We start from the raw sequence: 23,066 nt of genomic DNA on the forward strand, positions 1-23,066 counted from the left end.
TAAACATCATATATTTAATATATATTATACATATATACACAGAATGAAATTTTTTTTACAATTAATTTTTTTTTTTAAAAAAAAACACATTCTGGGAGGCTTTTAGACATAAACATTAAATTTAGATTTTATTTGCTTATTATAACTAATTTAAGGTTAGCGTAATCATCAAATAAGTGTTTTTTTTTTTATTATACAAAAAATAAGTATAAAATACATACTACAAAACTACAAGTAAATGTATAAAAATTTGTATTTTATAAAATGTTAAATAATCTATTATGGGCACTTGCGATCAATTTGACTTTTACCCCCTTCTTTAAATTCTTGATGACTAATCCACATTTGTTGAAAAGTTCCAATAGATGCTAATATTGAACCACCAATCCAAGCACCAAATCTTCTTTCAGTGGATCCATTAGGTGCTATCAATTTCAATCTCATGCTAGCTGGTATACGGGCAGAAAGGTCTCGGTTTAATCTTTCTGGGAAACCCTTTAGATTTATAAATGCCAGTAATTAATAAACATTCAATTTTAAATTTAATTCACAATTCAATGAATATTTTACTTGTAAAAATGAATTTCCACCAGTGACGATAACATTGTTATATAAGGCTGGCCTCACATCCACATCACACATTCCAACACTTGTGGTAACAATATGACTCACACCCAACATAGAACCACCCATACTTGCACTTGGATCAAATAAGGCTTCTGGTATCTTGAATCTTTCATTGCCGAATTCCTAAATTTAAAATAATTTATTAATTGTTTGTATAAGCTAATTATATAGCATTTTTTTTTTTTTTAATAACTAAATGTATAGTTATTTTAAATAATTTTATACTTTTTTCAAAGTTCTTTTATAATATAATCTCAAAGAAATCCATCAAGTCAATGTAATAAGTCTAGTGATTGTCTTTTATATTTTCTAGATTTTTTTTCCAAAAAACCATTCACGATTAAATTTATAATGTTAACAAATTTTATTACATATTACATACACGTTACATATATAAGATAGTATACACTTATACGTGCTAAGATGCTGTTCTGATTATCATGAGAAAATGTAGGTTGATATTTATTATTTTATATAACTAGAAAATGCCATTTTATACAAAAGAAGGTTAATCCAAACTATGTATTAACTGTATCTACAAAATATAAAAAATAAGTGCTATCATAACAAATTAGGAGATCAACTTAGAAATTATCTGAGATTGACCGTTTAACCACTCATGGTATAAAGTATATTTAACAAAAAATATTGAACAGAAAAATAGAAATAAATATATGGCTTTTGCTTTTAGTTTTCAGCTCAATAAAAAATATTAGTGTTCAAAGAGGACACCACATGCATGCTATTAAGAATATTCAATTTAGACAGTTAATCAACTGATATCTTTTAAATTATTACTTGATTGTAGCCATTTGGAAACTCAAAATGAGAAGTTGGAAGAGCTGATATTATTCTCTCATCATATGGACTTTCAGATACTTGTAATATAGAATGCTTTAAGTCTTGAATAACTGCTTTGCACATATAATTATGCCATGAAGTTGTTACTTCGGGGAGTGAATGTTTCTTTGTCCATACTGGTTTGTCTTTTTCTTTAACCTGTTCTTTCTGTGCAACCATATAATGTGGAATCACTTCGATATCATTATCCTATAAAAGAGGAAATTAAAAATTTAATTTAATAGATTAAACAGGTGCTTTGACATATAATTTACTTACTTTTAGGAACTGTCTACATTGCATATTAATGAAGTCTCCACCTAAAGGAGATTTCACAATAGCACTAGGTATAACATAACCATCATGTACAGGGATGGCAGAGGTATGTGTAGCTCCACTATCTACTACAATACCAGTAGAGCGTCCACAAGAGAATGCAGCTAATACAGCATTTTTCCCCAGAAAAGTGGCCGGCACATTATACTTTTCAAACATTAATTCGACCAATTTCTCTCTTTTAGATCTGATATTTAATGGTGACTCGGTAAATAATACAGGATGATACTGTGATTCTGTTTGTAAGCACTTCGAATAAGAGTAATCCAATATTTTCTCAAACAAATCCCAATCATCAATCATGCCATCTTTCATATAGCTTACTACTTCCATACCTAAAAAGACAATATTTGATAAAGAAAAATAATTCTTTAATAATTAATAAGTATTCATATCATTATACAAGTACCTTTTCGAGGGACACACAATGAGTTAATGTCAATATAATGTTTGGTGTTTTCGTTGATACGATTACTTAGTTTAGCACCAGGTTCTAACATACTAGTGTCCGCAGTACCATCGCTTGAAACACCGACCACTGCTGGTATTTCAGCTTTTGGTGTGTCTTCTTGGGCATAACCGATACGAAACGATTGAGACCCCAAGTCAAACACCAAAGCTCCAATTTCGTCACCACCATATAGCATGCCACTATTCATGTTTAATTGTGGTTTGAATGTTGTAAAACATAAAATTATAATAATAAATGATTTTTACGAGTAAGAATTAAATTAATGAAGTCTCATGCCGCGTTGAGAATTAAGACGAATAAAGCAAAACACTTATAAACTAAGCTCCTATTGTTATGTATTAGTATATTACACTACCATAATCATCATCATTCATTAATTATGTGAGATATAAGTATTTACCATAGAATAGAACATTAGAAATTAGAATTGAATACTGAACAGAAGCCAGATAATACGAGACGCCGGTTTGTTTATACTTTGCAGTGTAACCAAATTCGAAGCGAGAGATGGAATCGATTTGAGCGCAAATCATCACTGTTATTAGTTGTTATCAAAATCGGAAAAACTGTAATGTTTTCCCGGGGATATTTATTCCGATAAATGTATGTAATGTATAAGCTGTTTAGTTGTTGTATGCATGACAATATAAATATATTTTGTCATGGTTGTATGTATAACATCATTTCTAATCGAGGAGCCGAACTTAAATTATTCTTTGGTAGAACTGTCTCCATTTCATTATATTTAAACGAATTATACATATATATATATTTAAAACAAACCACTGCCCACTCTGGTTTATCAAAATATTTCATCAAGTTCTTTTTAAAATGTTTTGGCGGGATGATCACAATGTGCGACTGTTTAATGTATATGATAGACAAGGAACATAACGTGCTTATTGAGGAGTGAGGACATGTTGATCGGCTGATCATGGACTTAATTAAAAATTTACATAAATATGATAAAACAATGCAATTATTTTGTTCTATAAACGTGATAACTGAGAACTGACAAACAAAAAAAAGAGAAGTAAAAAGTCAACTTCAAAAAGACTAAACATCTTAAAATAGTTTTAATGCATCATCATATCATATATTGAATAATAACGACATATGCAATAATAATAATCACTTAATCACTGCTCATTAGAATACATTATTCTTTGATTAGTAGTTTTGATTATAATTTTACAATTATTTCACCAGTTTTATTATGGCCGTTAAGACTCATTGTTACCTTCAATGCCCCATTGAACCTCAAAAACTTTCAGTGACTTGCTGATCCAATACAACTGAATGAATATCAAGCTAAAATTGTTTAATTACAGGAATATTTTATAGTATTATAAGTTTTTTTTTAAATAAATAAATGGTAACAATTTATTATGGTAATTTTGTTCATGTTTACAAAAATGTTTCCAAATTTAACTTATTTGGCCCATATATAAAATATTGCAAACAATATTATTAGACATCATAAAATAATGATGCTAATGGGTACCTTATAATGAATGCAAATAAACTGCAAAAAACCTGAAAAAAAAAAAATCAGAAATGGGTATAGCATTGTCATAATCAAAACTTACTTGGATGATTAACAATGTTACAGTCAATGTTTTCTCATCAGTCGGTCCCATTTTAAGTAGACACAGATTAATAAGTGTTAGATTATTACATTTACTAATTCCATCAGATTTCTCTTGAATATGAATAATTTTAAAAATTGAAAATAATTTCAAAAAAATCTTTCCAATAGTTGAAATATTATTATTATTGTACTCAGCAAAACTTGGTGATAGTGTTCCATATTTATCCAATCTACATATAACATAATTTTAATTTGTTTCATTAATTCATGTTTAATGTGCGTATTATACAGAATGCAGTAATAATAAACCTTGATTTGAAAAGGTTATAGTTTGATTTTGGGTGGAGGTACATCAGTAGTATTTACATTGACAGAAAGCTTTATTGATATCATTGATAATATAAATCGGCCAGAGCTCTTTAGCACTCAGTATTCTATAAGAAATGATTCCAGATAAACTGTCTCTTTCTATGGCCAAATTGACCAGATTTAATCCTCTGTGATTTTTTTTCTCTAGGCTATCTTAATGCATACTGAAGTTAATGCCATCTTACACGAAATTACCTCTAGGGCCATAGATAACCACCAAGAGACTAATGTAAATTTATAATGAGATCTGCCACTGAAGTCATATAATTTACATCAATTGGTATTAAATATTTGAATGTACAATTCATAAATAAAATATATTTTTAGAAATGTAATTTAGTTAAGATTTTTATTAGTTTTACCAATCATGTAATTTTTTTGTCATAACCTGTATTATAATATTATAAGTATTCATTTAATACCTTGGAATACGGTGCCTTGGACAGTTAACGAAATGGAATAACTGGGGAATTGAGTACAAAAAATTGAATATTTGTGGTAGGAAAAACAATAACATAGTTTTGCTAAAATGACCAAGAATTCCAACTACTGCAAAAGTCATACCAGCAAAATAACAATAAGTATCACCAACAAACACTTCTGAAGGATACCTGAAACAAACATATTTGATTATGGCTACTAACTGAAAAAAAGTTTTAACAACTAATAGTTTACTTGCCAATTATATTTTAATAAAGCAAAAGTAACAGATATGAATGGTATTATAAAATGCAATGAAAATAAATGTGCTTGAGCACAATCTCCTGATAGTTCAATTAAATTAAAAATTAAAATAGAAATTGCAATTATAAGACTCTGTCCAGTTTCCAATCCATTTATTCCAGCTAAAATATTAATAGCATTTGTACAAAATACAGCTAGCATTCCCATGTACACATAATAAAGTAAACCTGTAGAAATTATAAAATAATACATTGAGACAAGTAAAGATTAACATTAACATTAGCTTGTTTTGTTTTTACTTTTAATATTGAAAACTATCAATATTATCATAATTTTTATCACAAACGTAACAGAGTTTTGTAGTTATGTATTACATTTTTTTAGAAAAAAATTGTGATTTTTTTTTTAAGAGAGTTAAAAATTGAGTTATTTTGAATTATATTGGCATCTCCTGCGAATAAAGTCTGCATACGCCTATGAAATACATAATACATCTTAATTAAAATGTAAGGCTTACCCAAGTTCACAGATACTCCAAAAATATCTCTGAAAGGTTTAGGTACAATAATTGTAGTAGAGTTGAAATTTATGTAATAAACAACAAGTAAAGGTAATGAAGCAATAGTTGGTAATAATAGTTTATGTCGCCATCGTAAGTTCAGAACATCGTCTGCAAATCCCAATAGAAGCATACAGCAAATTGACAACAAAGCAGCTAGCATTTCAACAAACTGAAAAAAATAATTAAGCAACTGATTTCTTGAATAATGATTATTTTATTAAATTATTAATAAAACTATTCCAAAGCACCAACTAAATATTTTAGTTAATCAGTTATTAAGATACATATTTCTCACCTCACCTAAGATAATTGTTTGAATAAATCCTAAAATATTGAAATATATTATTTTTAAATAATAATTTCTGCGGACCAAACTGTTTTTATTAAAATGTTTAATATCAGAATATTTTATTTTAAATAAAATATGGAAAAATTACTTCACTGTGAGGAAATAGAGTTGTATCATTTTGTAACATGTGACGGCCAAAGATGACTGGTATCAACACAAATATTGTGATCAGAAATGTACATCCTATTACTACTCCAAAAGCTTCAGGACTAAATCAAAATAATAATAGATTATTGATCATACAACTATCAATTGTGCAAATATAAAAAAAATTATAATCAATGGTAAAAAAAAAAAAATAAAGTTTAAATTCTTGTTATTTTAAGCTTACATTTTATTTTCAGATTTTTTATTTAAATCTTTTCCATATAAATTAGCACCAATGAACACAGATTTTAAATGTGGTATAATATTATAAGTAGAAAAAAAGGCAAATACACTAAGTATAATATTAATAGAAATTATATAAAGAGTTTCCATGGTTAAAATGTAAATTATAATATTATAACTAAATACAAACACTTAACATTATCCCAGAAATAAAAAATACACGTCATATGACATGTTACGTGTAAATTATAAAATTAGTAAATAACTTAATTTAAAACAGATTATGAATATTTTTTATGGTTTATTTGGTCATACAGAATTATTATTTACTTGTATAAACAACAAATTACAAAATAAAAAACAAAAATTAAATTATTGTATGTGCAATATTAAAAGGTTATCATATAATCACGATTGTTAAAATATGTTCATATATAATATTTTGATAATCAACGACAATCGCAAGGTGGGATATATCGCACTCGGACAGTCGACAACACGATTTTTCATGGAATAAAATATAACACATAGTTTCGCGCTAATTTAGGAACTAATAAAGAATTATTTTGTCAATAACAATCATATAATAATTCACATTAGTATTAGTTCACAATTTATAAAGAAACTTTGTTTGTCATTTAGTAGTTACTTGTCGATTTTGATATAGGTTTATTAGTTTCAAAAGTTCAAACACAAATTAAATATATTCTTTTTTGTTGCTTAAGGTAAGTCCTATTTTTATATTTAATAGGTAATTGTCTTTATGAAAGCAACGTAGTCTATTTATGGACTTTCATTTAAAAATTCTTATAATAATTATACATAATATAACATCTCTATCTAAACTATCGAGATGATGAAAGTTCAATGTTAATTATTTTTAATTTATATAAATATTTATGGTCATAGCTCATAAATGTAATCTGGGATTACAGTGGCGCCCGCAGAAAATCAGCTCAATGGGTGCGAAATGAAATGCATTTTATATATTCACATACCTAGTCGAATATTCACATTATTATGTATTTGGCTATACATCTACCGATGTAATAAACATAACTCCAAATGTAATAAAAAAAAAATTATAATACTACAAATTCAAATTATTATACAATTTTAAACATAGGTATTATTAATAATATTGCATAAAATATGAATTAAATACTATTATAGAAATGATAAACGTCTGACATTTAGTCCAAAATACACTACGCAGACACACGGTGTGTCAGTGGATGAGTGTATATAGTATGTTTTATATTTTTTGGGTTTCCCGGTAATTGTCGTACTCACAACGTCGCATTGTCGCACCAATACCTATTGTGTTATTTTGGTAGAATTGAGATGATCAAAAATATTTTTGCTTTGTGTAGTAGGTATAATTTACTAATGCGGGCTTTTATGAACGCCGAAATTTTATAAAATATAGTTATGAATCCCATGTGCATATTGATTTTTTTGCGGTCGCCTCTGCTGGGATATATATATATTTGTAATAAATGCATTTTACCACGCGCCTCACGAATTTCGAATTTTTTTTTTAAAAGACTTGTTATTCAACGCTGATTTCGAAACTGTTTGAATTTTTGTGCGGAAACCATTATTTTGGAAGTTATAGCCTTCCAAAGTTTGCGATTTTACGTTTATACGCATGCGCTCAACACCAATTGCGCTCAATTTTAATTGGACTACGTTCTATATTTATATCAATATCGCTATTTCATAACTATCTCATTATTGCGTAATTGTTAATTAAATTATCTTTATGATAATAAAATAAGCTCTATAAAGTTATTTTGCAATTATCAACAAGTAGACAGGCTAATGAGTACATTGTACATTGTATATTGTATACCTTGTCAGTTAAAGTAATATAAGTTTATATAGTGGCTCCCTTCGCCTACCGGCTCCGTTCGCCAAACTCGAGGTCTTTTTTTTAAAAAAAATTGTTATTGAAAAATGAAATTTAGTGTTAGTTGATTACTTGTGTAATTGTGTTCTGTGTGCCTGTGTGAAAGGAAAATAGGAAAATGTGTATGTCTTCTCCAAAAAAAAAAACTCAAGCTCAAGAGTTGTACTATATAAAGTATAAACTATAAACTAGGTAGTAGTAAGTACATACTTACTACTGAGTACAGGTATAATTCCAAATTCATAATACGATTTGTCTTATAGATAATGTTGTAACTGTAGCTTATTATTTTGTAGTAATGCAGTAGCTGGTTTAGTTGCTATCCAAGTTGTGGAGCCGTTGAAAAAAAAAATAATAAATGATAAATAACAATTTTATTGATAGGTTATTAGGTTATAGGTATTAGCATTGATTATAAATAGTATTTATAATCAATGGTATTAGGTATATATATTATATCATTTAGTAAATTGTACGTATCAGTCCATGTTTGATGAACAAACCGTAAATTAAAAAAACCAACAACGACATCCAACTATTAAGAGTTTTTGGCGGTCGATGATTTGACGTTGATAACTGAGTAAGATGTAACAAGTAATAAAACAAAAACATGATTGGCGATACATGTCCCATAGCAGGGCAAGAGTATAACCATCATTGTTCTGTGATTCGTCGTAACCTCCATATTTATTTTTATAATCTCGAATTTGGATTAATTATGGATTTTAACTGGATCACCCCGCCATATTATATTCCGTAAATACCTATATGCAATTATGTTATATTATAACTATATATTTAACTATATTATATATTTAATGGTATCATTACAAGTCCCACCCCCAACCCTACGCCTCAAGAGAAACTAAAATAACGACCCTATATCTAAAACGGTTATACATATAGATTTTACAATATTGCTGTAAGCTATACTAATAAATACCTAATTAATATTCTACTACTTTACAGCTGAAAATAAACATTAAAAATGAACGTTGTGAATAAGAACAAAACAGGAACTCATCGAAAAACCACAGAGAATGATTTTCAAATACGTAAATATCAAGTCGCATATACTGTATATTTCAATAAGTGTTAATGTGTGATCCATTGTTGTATATAGTATACGAAAAAACAAAACAAAAAAAAAAAATGCATCAAGGATATTTTTTCTTTGTACATCTGTATATTTATTACTATTTTTTCAATAATTATATTGACCAGGAGCTAGTGATAAATTCGATATCGCTAAATCCAAGTTAACAAAATGAGCATCGCCGTTTTCGGCCAAATTTACCCTTCCCTTTCCAACCAGTGTCACTTTTCGGCCAAAACTTACCGTTCACTTTTCAGCCAGTACCTATGCAATTTACATATTATTAGCTTCGTCGCATAAATTAACAATTAGTTTTTGTTTGTAAAAATTTTACTTGTTTTATAGTTTGGACTCTTCAATGTAAGTTTAATTTTGTTCATAGTTGATTTTTAAAAATAAAGATAAACCAGTATATTATTATTCCTTGTTAGTTGTTTGATATGATATAGGTATGATATAATGTAAAAAGCAACCCAATCAAGTTATAATGTAGTATCAAAATGTTTTGTCAATGATTTTATGTTGGACTGTCCTGATGACGAAAAATAAAAAAAATACTGTGATTACTTGACTTTCAACGAACGCATATTTTTTTTATCAAAATTATTATTAAATAGATATTATAAGATAATATTAATTTTTATTTAACTATTGTATTAGGAACCTTAACTCTCAACATAATATTCATGAATGCATATTTTATTGGTATTGTAAAACTATATTAATTTTTATTCGATTAATTTAATATGTTAAAACAGTTTATTGCCAATTGTTTTATTTTATTATTTTTTCACACAGTTGTAGGTAATTATGTTAGTAAAAAAAAAACTAATGATTGAAAAGGAACAATGGCCGAAAGGGAAACGGTAAGTTTTGGCCAAAAAGTGAAATTGGCTGAAAGCCCGAAAAGGGGGCCACCCAACGAAATAAATAACAATTAATTAAAGATTAGTATTGCACTTTGGACCCTAATCTACTTAAACTAACATATCGACTAATTTGACTAATTGGATTTATCACCCTATATATGTTATAATATATTATTAAATTTTTATTTTTTTTTTCAAACAGGAAGACTTGGTCAGTACAACTTGTCGCGGTATAAAACATGTCAAATGCCTAAAAAAATTACAAGTCATACGAATCACCAATCGACAAATTTGATTATCGATAGCAGTGTATTGCACTCTCGCTCGATATGTAGGTCTGATTTAATTTCACCTAGCAGCAGATATTTTGGAGTGACTGATGGCGGATTAACTGCAGAAACTTCAGATATTGAATACACTCAGTCACTGACATTACCTAGACGAACAACCCAAAGTGACAATTTTGATATTCCGAATATGGAGGCCAATCAACATATTTACGTGCCAGAATACGATGTTAGTCAAAAACTTGAAGATTTTGTGGTCAACAGCACTCCTCGTCAACTTATTAAACCTCAACCGTTTGCAACGACACAAGCCTGCAGGTGATAATGTCTAACGGTTAGACTCTAACCTATTCTATAACATTCATTGTTAAATGTGGAAAATCTGCTTCCACCATTTATACATTTAAGACCTACTAAACAGTAAACTTGACGTTTGTGAAACTTTCCCCCTCCCTACTCAAACCAATTTCTTAGAAATCATATTTAACCATTTTGCAAAAAATTAGCAAATAATATACTGAACTGTTGTAGAAGAAATAAGATTGGCGGATGTAATACATTGCGCTACCACCAACGTCAGTAACCATTAAAATACATTGCTTTTTTTTAATCAATAATTAGTAGGTACTAGGTACTCGTTTGGCATGAAATTGTACAAATAATTGTAAATTATCAACAAAAAGTTGTGTAGGTTTTGCATTACAAACTATGGACGTGTGCTTATAAATACTTATGACTGTGCAATAAAATTGAACACGGTCTAAGTTCAAATAAATTACGTATGACTTATACTTTTGTAAGGCGTAATTTAGGTAGGTATGACTTAAAAGCTTTTAATTTCCACACACCATTTTGGCACAATCAAAACTCAGAAACGAGTAACGACAAAGCAGCCAAGTTATGATAAAGTTAGCCTCGGTATATAGGTACTTTTATGGATAAGTGAAAACGGTTGAACTTACAAATCGCTTATTACTTATTTAGAAAATTTAATTAAAAATGTTAAATATAATAGTAGCAGACTATACATGAACATTGCTGTCTTTGATTTTATTAAAATTGTCTTGCATAATATATAGCACTTACATCTTTTGTAAATTATAACATATTATGAAAGCTATCTTTTGAAATGGGGGTTGTTGAACTGTTTGTTTTTAGTGTTTCGGCGGTTTCAGCTGTTGTGCGAAACAAATCCCGCAATCAATCAATTGCAAAGAAAACTGACAGTAAAAGTGAAATGACTAACAGTGTTGTATTAGGTAAAATACCTACGTTATAAGTTTAGCTTATTGTAGACAGTGATGATAAAAGTATTTTCAAACTGTTTTCAGTTTTAACTGAGGGCAGAGGTTCCGCTCAAGGTGAAATTGGATTGGCTGCAATTGATTTAAAAAGACCAGTTTTAATCTTATGCCAAATTAGTGATACTCAAACGTATATGAACACAATTAATAAAATAAATATTCTTAATCCCGCAGAGGTATTTTTTTTCAACCGTTATAAACTATAATTAGTTGATTATAAAAGTTAATAGTATAATTTGTGTTAATGTGTTTGATAGATTTTAGTTCCAAATACATTTATGGATCAGATGCAAGGTACAATGTTATATAATACTATTAAAAGTCAATTTCCATTAAGCACTATACTTACTGCATCTCGAAAACATTTTTCTGAAAATGAAGGTAGACTTTACCTACAAAATTCGATTATACCAGAATGCGTTTCTACATTAGAGCAGGTGTTGCCGAAGTAAGAAATATTGTTTTGATAAAAGTTTACAATTTCATACTATATCTTATATCACAATTTATTTTACAGATTCTACGCAGTTTCTGCTGCGGCAGCATTGTTAAAACACATTGAGTTTAACCATAATGTGATTTTTTCTTCAAGTACACTGCGAATAGAATACGAAGGAGTTGAAAAGTCCATGTTTATTGGTGAATCATTTTATTAATTTATATCATTATTTGTTATGTACACTTCTACCTTTGGGCGTTGGACCTATTAAATAGTATATTGTATTTCAAAGTCATATATTTTACTAAACTATTAATATAGTCTTATATATATTATTATATTATTATATTATAAATATATTATTTTTATTGCAAGTGCAATACAATATGATGACATCATAATGATGTATATTATTTTGTAAATTTTCATAATTATGTTAATGTACTATATAAATTCGATGATCTGATTAGATGATTAGATAGTCTAACCAGAGTTTTATAATAATATTTATATTTTACAAAATATATTTTTATTTTTATAGTAATAACAATATAGTCACCATTTAAATTATACGCATTTACAGTTATATGTTAATTTATTAACTATCAAATTTAGGAATGAAAGAATTTCAGCGGGAAGGGGTTTTATTAAGCACCTTTCGTTTTCTATGTTACTTAATACTTACCTATAAGACTATAATAGTTCGGAATTTTATACCAAACTTATTGGCAATCGGTATGTTGTTGAGTAGATTTTAGAAATATTATAGAACCAAGTAAAAACATATAAATATTTAGTTTCTCATATCTATAGATGTAAATACGGCGTTGAGATTAGAATTAGTACTAAATAGTTCATTAAATTCCAAAAATACACTGTTTGATGTCTTAAACCGTTGCGCTACTATTGGAGGTCAAAGAAGACTCCGATCATCTATCCTTCAGCCCTCTAGTGATATTCTGTTGATACATAATCGCCAAGAAGCTGTTGAAGAAATCTTAAGCAGCTCAGAACAAAACTTCATTCTACTCAAAGTAATTAATTACTAGTTACTTATTAGCATACAATATTCATTTTTTTTTAAATATTATTTTTAATAGTTTATAAGTCAGTACCAACCTATAAATTGTTGTGACATTTTTATTTTATAGAACGTAATCCAAAAATTCACTGACGTCGAACAGTTATATTGGTTATGTTCAAAAGTTTCTAAAAATACTCAACAGTTATCTAAATTACAAGGAAATTATACATTGTTGTTAAAAACTACGTTAGAAGCATTGCCAGCCCTTGTAGATATTTTAGAACCATTCAAATCTGAATACATTTCTTCCATACGCAAGGTTTGTTTGTGGATTAAATTAAAAGAAGACAAATTGGATTTCTAATTAATATTACTGTCCCCTTTTTTTAGACATTATCCAATTCTGGATATTCAAAGATGTTAGAAATAATTGAGATAACCATAAATAAAGAGTCTACTAGATCAAAAGGATTTTCACAATCTCAATTTCAAAGATGTTTTGCTGTTAAATCTAATTTAAATCCTTTATTAGACGTTGCTCGTACCATTTATAGTGAATTAATTGAAGAATTTCATGGTATTTATAAAGTTTTATACAAACGTTCATTGGTGGGAGTGGGGAGGGGGAAGGTAACAACTGAAAATACCAGAATCCTATTAAAAAATTGTAAATAACTATTCTGCTGTACTGAGTGTACTTATTCATTAAGTAAATCACTGTAGGTAATCTTTTTTTAATTAAATCCGAATTCAATAGTAAATCATGCATACAAAAAACGATTCTGAGCGAAGATGTTCTGTCAGTTATATTTCTAAGTATATCTTATTATTTAATTATATTGCTAATATAGTAATTTATTTGAGTATTATTACTATTAGTAATCAGGTAATTTGAATTAATTTTTGTAAAAAACAATGTATTTGTAATATTACTAATATTAAAATATTAAAATAGCACTTCGTTGACCGTTAAAATGCCAACTCTATATGATTCAAACTTTGTTCAATATACTTTAATTTGTTACCTATTTAATATTCGGTGTAACGGTGTTCAAAATTTCGAAAGTAATGTTCTACTAACATATTTCTATTATAATCAGTAGACTGTTATCGTTGATAAAAATTATTTAAATCCAAAATAAGAACGTTCGATTTCATTCGACCATCGTGAATCTTCAGATATATGTGCAAGCAACATTTTAAAATGTGAATTTTGGTAAATTATTTCTTACTACACACGTGGTACGCAGGCACCGTAAGAATTTCAAGTCTCAAGTTACGTTGATCTGTCAGTGAGTCAGTGAGGACACGTCCTATATTATATTATATAATATATAGCCATCCTGTCTAGCGTTGCCTGTGCTAATTAATATGGCTATAGGGATCCCGTGAGACTAGCTTGTGAATATGCGAGAAGTATACTATCAGTTATAAGCAATCGATTTGCGGTGGATTGGGAACCCCACGTGTTGCATACGCGAATGTATAATTTTAAACTATAAGGTTTCAAAGTCGTATAAAGTTTGTAGATTTTACTTAATCTAAGTTATCTAACCTAGGACGATTGGATACAATTTGCTATCGAAGCGGCTTGAAGGTCATGCGGGGCTTAGCTGACGAACCCTTCTACCGACTACCACCAATGCCTATTACTAAATAGTGTATACATATTATTTATATATCACTGGTATATAAATACAATTTACTGTTTTAGATAAAGTAAAACTTTTAGGTGAAGAATTAGAAACGGAATATTTGTTTCCACAAAATTCATGTAAAAGAGGTTTTCATGTCCAGGTTGAATTAAAGAATATTAAAAATTTCAATGTCAAACATCCTCCGAGCATATGTAAAAATGTAAGTTAATTGTTAAATATTGTGATAAATAAATGAATAATTTTAACAAAATCTATTAATAAGTTATAATAATTAAATAGTAAATACCTACAACTATTATATTATGTGTACCTATTTTAACAAATTAAATATTTATAGGTTGAATGCGTAAAAAATATTGTGAAATTTACGACAGAAGATTTATTAGTACTAAATGTCCGTATTACTCAAGCATTAAATGAAGTAGAAATATTAACTAATGCGTAAGTTAAATGAACTAGCAATTTTTAATGTTAACACTTTAATTTAAATTTAATTAAACTTTATAAATATTTATTTTCTTTAGAATACTAAATGAAATGTTAAAAGAGCTAAGAAAGTATATTAGTTGTATTTACGATCTGTGTAATGGTATTGCCGATTTAGACTTAATATTTTCATTTGTTCAATACAGTATGCGTTCAGGATTAACTAGACCAAAATTTGGTCAATACATGGACATTAAAAGTTCTAGACATCCAATATTAGATATTATTAATTCAATTATACCAATCGATAATGATATAGTAAGTTTTAAAAATAAATAAATGACTGTACAAAATATATAGAACTTTAAGTAAGAGAAAATTAATTATTAAAAATTAAAGTATTAATATTTTTTTTTAAATAAAGTATACGAGTATTTAATTATTATAAAGAAGTAAAAACTAATTTTTGCTAACAAACTTGGTTTGACAATCGACATTCCTATCTTTAATTTTTAAATTTTATGTAATATTATTAATCAACCATAGTACTTATTGTATTGTTTATACAGATTGTATATATTTTCTTTTAATAAAAAAAAAAAAAAAAAAAAAAATGTAATATTAGATTTTGTTTATGATTGTAGTTTGCTTCAACTGATAGGAATTTAAATATCATAACTGGCCCTAATATGGGCGGGAAAAGCATTTATATACGTCAAGTGGCATTGTTACAGATTATTGCTCAGGTAGGCTAGGCACAAAAATAAAATTTTGTAAACTTTAAAGTACCAACATACTTTAATAAATCTAAAATTCCAGATTGGATGCTTTGTACCTGCAACATTTGCTCAATTTCGTATTTGCGATCGGTTGTTTACGAGAATTGGATTTGGAGACAGTATAGAATCGAATGCGTCCACTTGGGTTTTAGAGGTACCTATTATGTTTTTAATATTCATTATAGGTATATTTCAATGTAAAGTTGTATGAACTAAATTTTCTTAATAATGAAAAGTTAGAAATAAGGAAATACCAATAAAAATAGGAACACGAATTGATTGGTGTATAGTACATACAGGATATAATATATAGTACATTTTATACCATTGAATATTTGATTAATTGTAACTTGTAATTTAATTTTCTTTGGTCCATTGCTCAATACAACTTTAACTTTTCCACTTATACCTAACACATTTATTACTGATGGTTATCATGCAAGTGTTTATTTTATGCTTCTATATTTAATCGTAGATTTTAGTCATAGTATTATGCTTATTTAATATCATGAAGATTTAATATCGGTTTATTGTAAGACAATATCCATCGATCTGTGTCTTAGTTTCTTATACCTTACGAGTTAGTATGGCCAACGGTTGATGGTTGTATTTTGTTATGTAATCACTAATCATGATAGCTCTTAATTTATTACATAGGGATTAAAAATAAATCTATATATTTGCCTTGTTATAATAATAATTTAGTAATTTACGAAAGACAATTATTTTCTGGTCGGTAATATTATTGATTAAATATAATATTTATATATTTTGTGTAATTTATAACTGTTAAATACTATATAAATAAGTAAATGACTAATCAGTAGGCGCCAAACTCAACATTGTTCACTGGCCATATTTTTCTATGAAAAGTTTTGTATGAAAAATGTATGAACTGAGTGATTATTTTCAAGGATAATAATTAATAATATTTTAATATTCAATAATTTATTATAATTAATATTATATACTTACTAACATGTATTATTACTTTTTTGAATCCGTAAACTAATTTATTGAAAGGAAAACATAACCCATTATTTCATTATGGGTTAATCATTTTACTATAAAATTATACTGGTAAAAACTAAACTGTTTAGTTTAATAAAAAAATATTTAAATAGGTTTATAATTTTAAAGTTGTCTATTTTTATTAGTAATATTGTTGTACTTATTACGTTTTTGCTATCTTATTAGTCATTATGATTTTATAATTCTATGAAATATATTTAATATGGAATTGCGATGTAATATTTATAATTTTAGACATATTTTCCTGGTAATTGAAATCAATATTATATTTTTTTAGATAAAAGAATTAAATGGCATACTTCCTTCACTGACTAAACATAGTTTAGTAATTATTGATGAATTATGTCGAGCTACTTCTTGTGAAGAAGGATCAACTTTAGCATGGGCAATTTGTGAACACATAATGCAATCTTGTGCTTTTATATTTTTTGCTACGCACAGTACTTTGATAACTAAACTTCAAGATTTATACTGCAACGTATTAAAGTAAACAAAATAATCATATATTTTTATATTTAATAAATTTTTAATGAGTGGTCATAATTTTAATAATTGTAGTTAGATTTGAATCCATAGGTAAAGATGAATTATCAACAATTGCCGCACGAAATCGTAATGTGGTTTTATACGAGATATGTTAAAATAATTATACATTAAAAAAAAATGAATAAATTAGGTATATTTAACACGTATAACTTATTTTAATAACTTAGGTTTAAAATAGTGTCTTTTAAACACACTATACAGTGTTTATGCTTCCAACGAATTTGAAACTTTTGAAAACATATTATAATTTCCTCCAAGGAAAGAAGCCTTTAGCTAATTTTCCAGACGCAATATTCCATTTGGTCCTCTGTTCATAATCTTAGCACTTTCCAACTTTGAGGACATGCTTTTCATACAATAATATTGGCCAATTTAAACCGATTGATACCTATAGGTGTACTAATTTCATAAGCTTCTTAATCGTCAATCGTTTTTATTATTTTCGAACAAGAGCAATGGTATTATATATCAGTTCACGATGCTTAAATTCACCCAGGATCACCCTCACTCAAGAGTTTGTAGTTTGCACTAAAATTAAAATATTTAATGTACACCATTATAAGTACCTAGTTCCTCACTCGGCCTTCATTAGAAGTTTGAACAAGTTAACATTTTCCAATGGCTTAGAGCATTATCTTTGATAATTAACTCAAATATCTCGTTATAGTTTTTACGTTTTTGAAACCAATAATAACTAATAACTTAGGTATTTTTTTACAAACTGCGTATTCCATATTTTTATATTCAACTATTGAAATGAAAAATAATGACTGTAATATAATTTGATAACATAATTTGTATTGTATAATAATATAATATATATTATTCTAGTTATCATATGGAGGCATTGCCTGCGAGAGATTCTTCGAATGGATTGATTTATACGTATAAATTATGTCCGGGAGCAACGAATATAGATGATTATGGTTTAACCTTGGCTAGGGATGTAAAAATGCCAGAGTATTTAATCGAACATGCTACAGAAATTGAAAAATGTCTACATCAAACAAGAACAGTAAGTAAAGTAACTTTATTTTATTCAATATAATACAGTTTTAATTTTTAGTTTGTTTAAAAACCTAATACTTTGTTTATGAGAATTAAGATTAACTAAATACTAAAAGTAAAGAATTCACAGTAAATTAGTTATTAGCTTATTTATTTAATATATCTCTAATATTTTCTACAGACGATTACAATGTATTAAAATTAAATCACCTGCAGTTTAATTCTTATAACTGATGTAGGTATCAAATATCTTAGTATTCAATAATATGAATGATAATATTAATTAAAATATTAAATTTGTTCCGATACTATATAAAGTATCTAAACAAATAAGATAAGCACTTCTAAAATTCATCCAAAATAATACATTTGATATTTTGATGATAGAGAGTCAGATGTAATTTTATAACGCGTTACCTACTATTATAAAAAATATTTGTTAGATCGTTAATATTTCATCTATAAAAATATTAATAAAATAAACAAAATAATAAATTATTATTAGCCTACTTACTTTACGTATTTCATTTCGCACTATTTACCCATCTACCCATCTATATTATCTATATTAATAAACTACATTCAATACTATAGAAGTTCATAGAGTAAAATGTGGATGCATACCTACAAAATGTATATAAATGAAATAAGACTCGCTCATCGATGGCACTCTAAAGTATTTTATTGATTCTGGGACATAATTACGGCTTCAAAAATTATATTATTATTTTTATTTAGTTAACCTGCAGCAACATTTAGGCCATTGGGTGTAGGGAGGATACTGATGGGTTTTAAGTTGAGTAGGTTTTTTGGTACACGTGTGTATTTTTTTGGCTGAATTTCTAATGGGCAGACTGGGGTTTCTGCCATGTCCATGTGGGGGGCGGTGGCTTCTCTCTTATATTATTATGTTAATATCATAAAGTATCAACAAATTCTTAAAAAAAAAATGTCAATCTGTATTGAATATTATGAATATTATTTATTTAATAACTAAAAAGAGTCTTTTTAAAAGTCTGACGTTATTAAACTGGAAAATGTGATTGAAGGGGCTATCGGTGACACTATAAGTATAATGTACACTTCAAGAATAAAATGACAATCTTAAATGCTATACTACGCGACGTTATTTAGGATTATATTACCTATACTATTATTAATGATTACATGATCAATATTATGCTGTTTATTTGTCATTTAGGAATTTATTTATTACAGATAATAGAAAGATTGAGGTATTAATTAGGGATTTTAAGTCGTCGGGGAAAGAGGTTAATCTATTTAATAAGTGGTGCATTGTATATCGTCGATAGCTGCAGTATTTGGAGAGGGTTGATCTTTACAACAACTGTTAGATTTGATTGGATTAGAATAATATTAGACTTTTGAATTTGTGCGGGTCAAGGTTAAAGTAGTGCTATATAATTGAGGTTCACATTTTTATTCAGTGGTGGGGGGGGGTTTGTGTTTTGTTGTTTTGTCTCGTAGTTTTCTAGTTTGACGTGTGGTTTATATTTTTTTTATACTCAGGACAGACTTTATAGTTAGAGGGATGTCACATAGTGCGTATGCCGTATATAAATGGTTGATTTGATGATTTTTGACAGTAGGTATCTAGATTGTTGACAAGTGTAGTACCGCAGCGAACAAAATGAGTTGTCTGGTTACAATGTTACTTTACGATTTGGTATAACCATATCCTAGAAATCGGAGATTATTGGACCTACTGATATTGTTGATTTCTTCTAGGTTCTTCAATTTTAACTATACAACAATATTAACTATTTAAAAAGTTGATTTTAAAAATATATTTATTATGAATATGCTCTAATACCTCAGTCTAAGAAGAAAAGAGGAAGAACTATTTTAATATTTTTCTATATAACGTTAGACACGTTTTTGTAATAGTGACTTATGTATATTTTTTATGTCATCACTGATAAACTGGTGTCGACAGGTTTACATTTAGTCTTTTAATATTTCATTTCTATTATTATTATTATTATTATTATTTTAATAGCAATAATACCTACATATTTCACTATTTCAGTAGAAAAAAAATGAACTCATAATTATCAGTGATAATATTGTAATTTGTGGTTCAGACGCATGTCAAATCTATGTCAATTTTTAACATAAATCCACATATATTTGAGCATAGAGCATGTTATAGTATAAACAATTTATATATTTATATAAAAAAATATAAGGTATTAGGGATTCTGAACCATAGAATATAGAAAAATATTTTTATTATTTAAAAATGTAAAATTTAGTAGGTAGGAATCATTATTGTTCATCGACAACAATAAGTTAAGTAAATTCCACATTTTAATAAAAAATATTTCGGGCATTAGTTATACCGTCCCCCGTTTAAGTAAAAAAAAAAAAAATTGGGGCACGCAAAAATAAATAAGAATTTAGAATAGTAAAGGAGTTCCGCCTTTCTGCGCAAATTCCTCCCCAATCAAAAAAAAAAAAAAAAAAAATTGAGCACTATTTAATATTAAATACACAAAAATAGCAATCAAACAATTTGAGATAGTAAATAATATATCACTCTAATTTATTTATCGTTCTCATGTCATATTTAGGCGTTACCAGACAATCCATCAAATGAAGCAGACCTGATTTTGGATAATTGTATTCAAAAGTTGTTAAGCATGAAAGATACAGAATGTCTCAATATATCCAACTTTCAGTCAGTAGTATCCGAAATGATGAATAAATTAAAAGAAAACAGAAGAAAAAATATTGATCCATTGATTGAATGCATAGACTCCGAAGAGGAAATGTATACACAAAGATTAAGTGATTATAATACATCGTTAACAAATAATTTTACATAATTAACAAAAAAAAAAAATTTTTTTTTAAATTTAAAATAATATGACTTAAAAATATCTTAATATTATTATAATTATTATATATTTACTCTTAAAGTAATAAGAACACTTTTAACTTTTCTAAATAAAAATAATCCATATTATATAATATAGAATAGGTATAGCGGTTGTCAATATTTTGTTATATTTTTATTTCAAATAACATTTTTAAATATTACTAAATAGGTAATAGGAAATCACCATCACTATTACTATCAACAAATAAATATGTTTGCAATATGTGCTTATTAAGTGCATGTGGTGTGTAAGTGAGCTCGTTGGATATCAAGTATCAAATCTTCAATCCATTGAACATTTTCCATTGATTACATCAAACCTACTATAACACCACAACTGAATATAAACCCTTATAATGTGTTAGAAGTTGTATATTATATTACTCATATTATATAAGTTTAAACAGAAATTAAAACATTTAATAAGTTTTAATATTGTTTCTTTTCTGGACAGCCTCGATTGCATGCAATCACTAGCTCTGGTAACTATAGTAATATGCTATTTAATCAAGGGGAATTCACAACTCGCCGTGTCATGTAGAGTTGAAAACATTGAGGTATCTATTTTGTTGCCTATATGTATTAAATGTTAAGTACACAACACGTCACACCTCTCAGTGAGTTGTGAACCCAACTTTACACTATTGAATATAATATTATGCATAAGTGGCATGACCTATTCATGTACCTATATTATCTATTATGGATGGTAGTTAATGTAAACAGAAGTTATGTGCATTGTATATACAATTTATGATACTAGTAATTCATTTAGGTATAAAAAAAGACTACTATTTTTTTTTTTTATCTATAAAATTATAAAATAGTTAAAAATATATAATAAAGGTACATTATTAGCTATAACAACTATATAGATTATAATAATTTTTAAATAGGTAAAGGTTAATATTTGTTTGGTTAAAACACTTAACATTGTTCATAATAATTGAATAAACACTAATATGACGTATTCATAAAGATTTATTTATACTTCATAATTATAATGATCATGTGGTATTTAAAATATTACGTTATTCCAAAATCTGAATTAGCTAAACTAACGAGTAATGACTATATTATAATTTATAACATGAAAAAAATTGTTTGTATATAGATTAATAATATTATATTTTATATAGTTTATATAAACTATAAAGTATTATAAAATTATAGACGCTTTTGGTTTTTTAGATTCTGAACGAAGTGATGAATGTATTGATTTTACAATGATGTGTGTGTTTTTTTAGTCGAAATAATGCTTCAATTTAAAACTTTGGGGGTGGTTTCCGATGTAAAAGTGAATATCCTTGGTGCATTATAGAGGTCAAAAGTAAACATTTTCCAACAGTTTTCAAAAAAAATCGAGAATAACAAAAAAAAAAAATGACGGAAAAACGGGAATTTTTACGCAAAACCAGTTTTCGACCAAATCGATATTTTTATATAGTTGTAGTTCAAAAATTAATCACTGTAAATACTTGAAATTTTCACCAAATGTTAATGTTAGTGTTATATATATACAGTTTAATTTTCAAAAAATTTTGACTTTTTTTGAGTTATTAATAGACAACTGAAATTTTCGATTTTTATGAGAATTTTTTTTTGAAGTGTCCGTAAAAAAATT

General features: G+C 27.2%; 3 protein-coding genes across 7 annotated transcripts; 1 reads left to right on the forward strand and 2 right to left on the reverse strand.

The window, feature by feature from the left end:
* Positions 1-173: 173 nt before the first annotated feature.
* Bap55 (Brahma associated protein 55kD) lies at positions 174-2,987 on the reverse strand. The gene is made up of 5 exons (XM_015520211.2): positions 2,213-2,987; positions 1,747-2,138; positions 1,426-1,677; positions 571-750; positions 174-495 (listed from the first exon to the last, which is right to left on the reverse strand). Exons 1-5 carry the CDS (start codon positions 2,460-2,462, stop codon positions 280-282), a joined length of 1,290 nt encoding a protein of 429 aa, XP_015375697.2. The 5' UTR covers positions 2,463-2,987; the 3' UTR covers positions 174-279.
* A 359-nt stretch (positions 2,988-3,346) lies between these two features.
* On the reverse strand, positions 3,347-8,302 carry Alg7 (Alg7 dolichyl-phosphate N-acetylglucosaminephosphotransferase). Of its 4 annotated transcripts, none has more exons than XM_089225927.1 (8): positions 8,287-8,302; positions 5,919-6,039; positions 5,777-5,855; positions 5,437-5,650; positions 4,915-5,146; positions 4,658-4,846; positions 3,865-4,096; positions 3,347-3,811 (listed from the first exon to the last, which is right to left on the reverse strand). In XM_089225927.1, exons 2-8 carry the CDS (start codon positions 5,945-5,947, stop codon positions 3,746-3,748), a joined length of 1,041 nt encoding a protein of 346 aa, XP_089082053.1. In that variant the 5' UTR covers positions 5,948-6,039; positions 8,287-8,302; the 3' UTR covers positions 3,347-3,745. The 4 variants fall into 4 exon arrangements, 3 of the variants coding, with proteins under 3 accessions (XP_089082053.1, XP_089082052.1, XP_015375696.2); XM_089225926.1 differs by lacking the exon at positions 8,287-8,302 and adding an exon at positions 6,162-6,304; XM_015520210.2 differs by lacking the exons at positions 5,777-5,855; positions 8,287-8,302 and adding an exon at positions 6,162-6,503.
* Positions 8,020-21,875, forward strand: LOC107170158 (mutS protein homolog 4-like). 2 transcript variants are annotated; one of them, XM_089225923.1, is made up of 20 exons: positions 8,020-8,298; positions 8,369-8,828; positions 9,042-9,127; positions 10,240-10,642; positions 11,483-11,583; positions 11,656-11,804; positions 11,886-12,076; positions 12,146-12,267; positions 12,881-13,101; positions 13,219-13,410; positions 13,482-13,668; positions 14,806-14,948; positions 15,087-15,190; positions 15,274-15,493; positions 15,820-15,921; positions 15,995-16,108; positions 17,264-17,472; positions 18,364-18,547; positions 21,135-21,351; positions 21,612-21,875. In XM_089225923.1, exons 3-20 carry the CDS (start codon positions 9,061-9,063, stop codon positions 21,692-21,694), a joined length of 3,009 nt encoding a protein of 1,002 aa, XP_089082049.1. In that variant the 5' UTR covers positions 8,020-8,298; positions 8,369-8,828; positions 9,042-9,060; the 3' UTR covers positions 21,695-21,875. The 2 variants fall into 2 exon arrangements, with proteins under 2 accessions (XP_089082049.1, XP_089082050.1); XM_089225924.1 differs by having other exon boundaries at positions 8,369-8,652; positions 21,135-21,875.
* Positions 21,876-23,066: the final 1,191 nt, after the last annotated feature.

The sequence above is a fragment of the Diuraphis noxia genome, unplaced genomic scaffold (genome assembly GCF_037042655.1).
Source record: "Diuraphis noxia isolate RWA-SAM2 unplaced genomic scaffold, SU_Dnox_SAM2 contig0004, whole genome shotgun sequence".
Lineage (NCBI taxonomy): Eukaryota > Metazoa > Arthropoda > Insecta > Hemiptera > Aphididae > Diuraphis > Diuraphis noxia.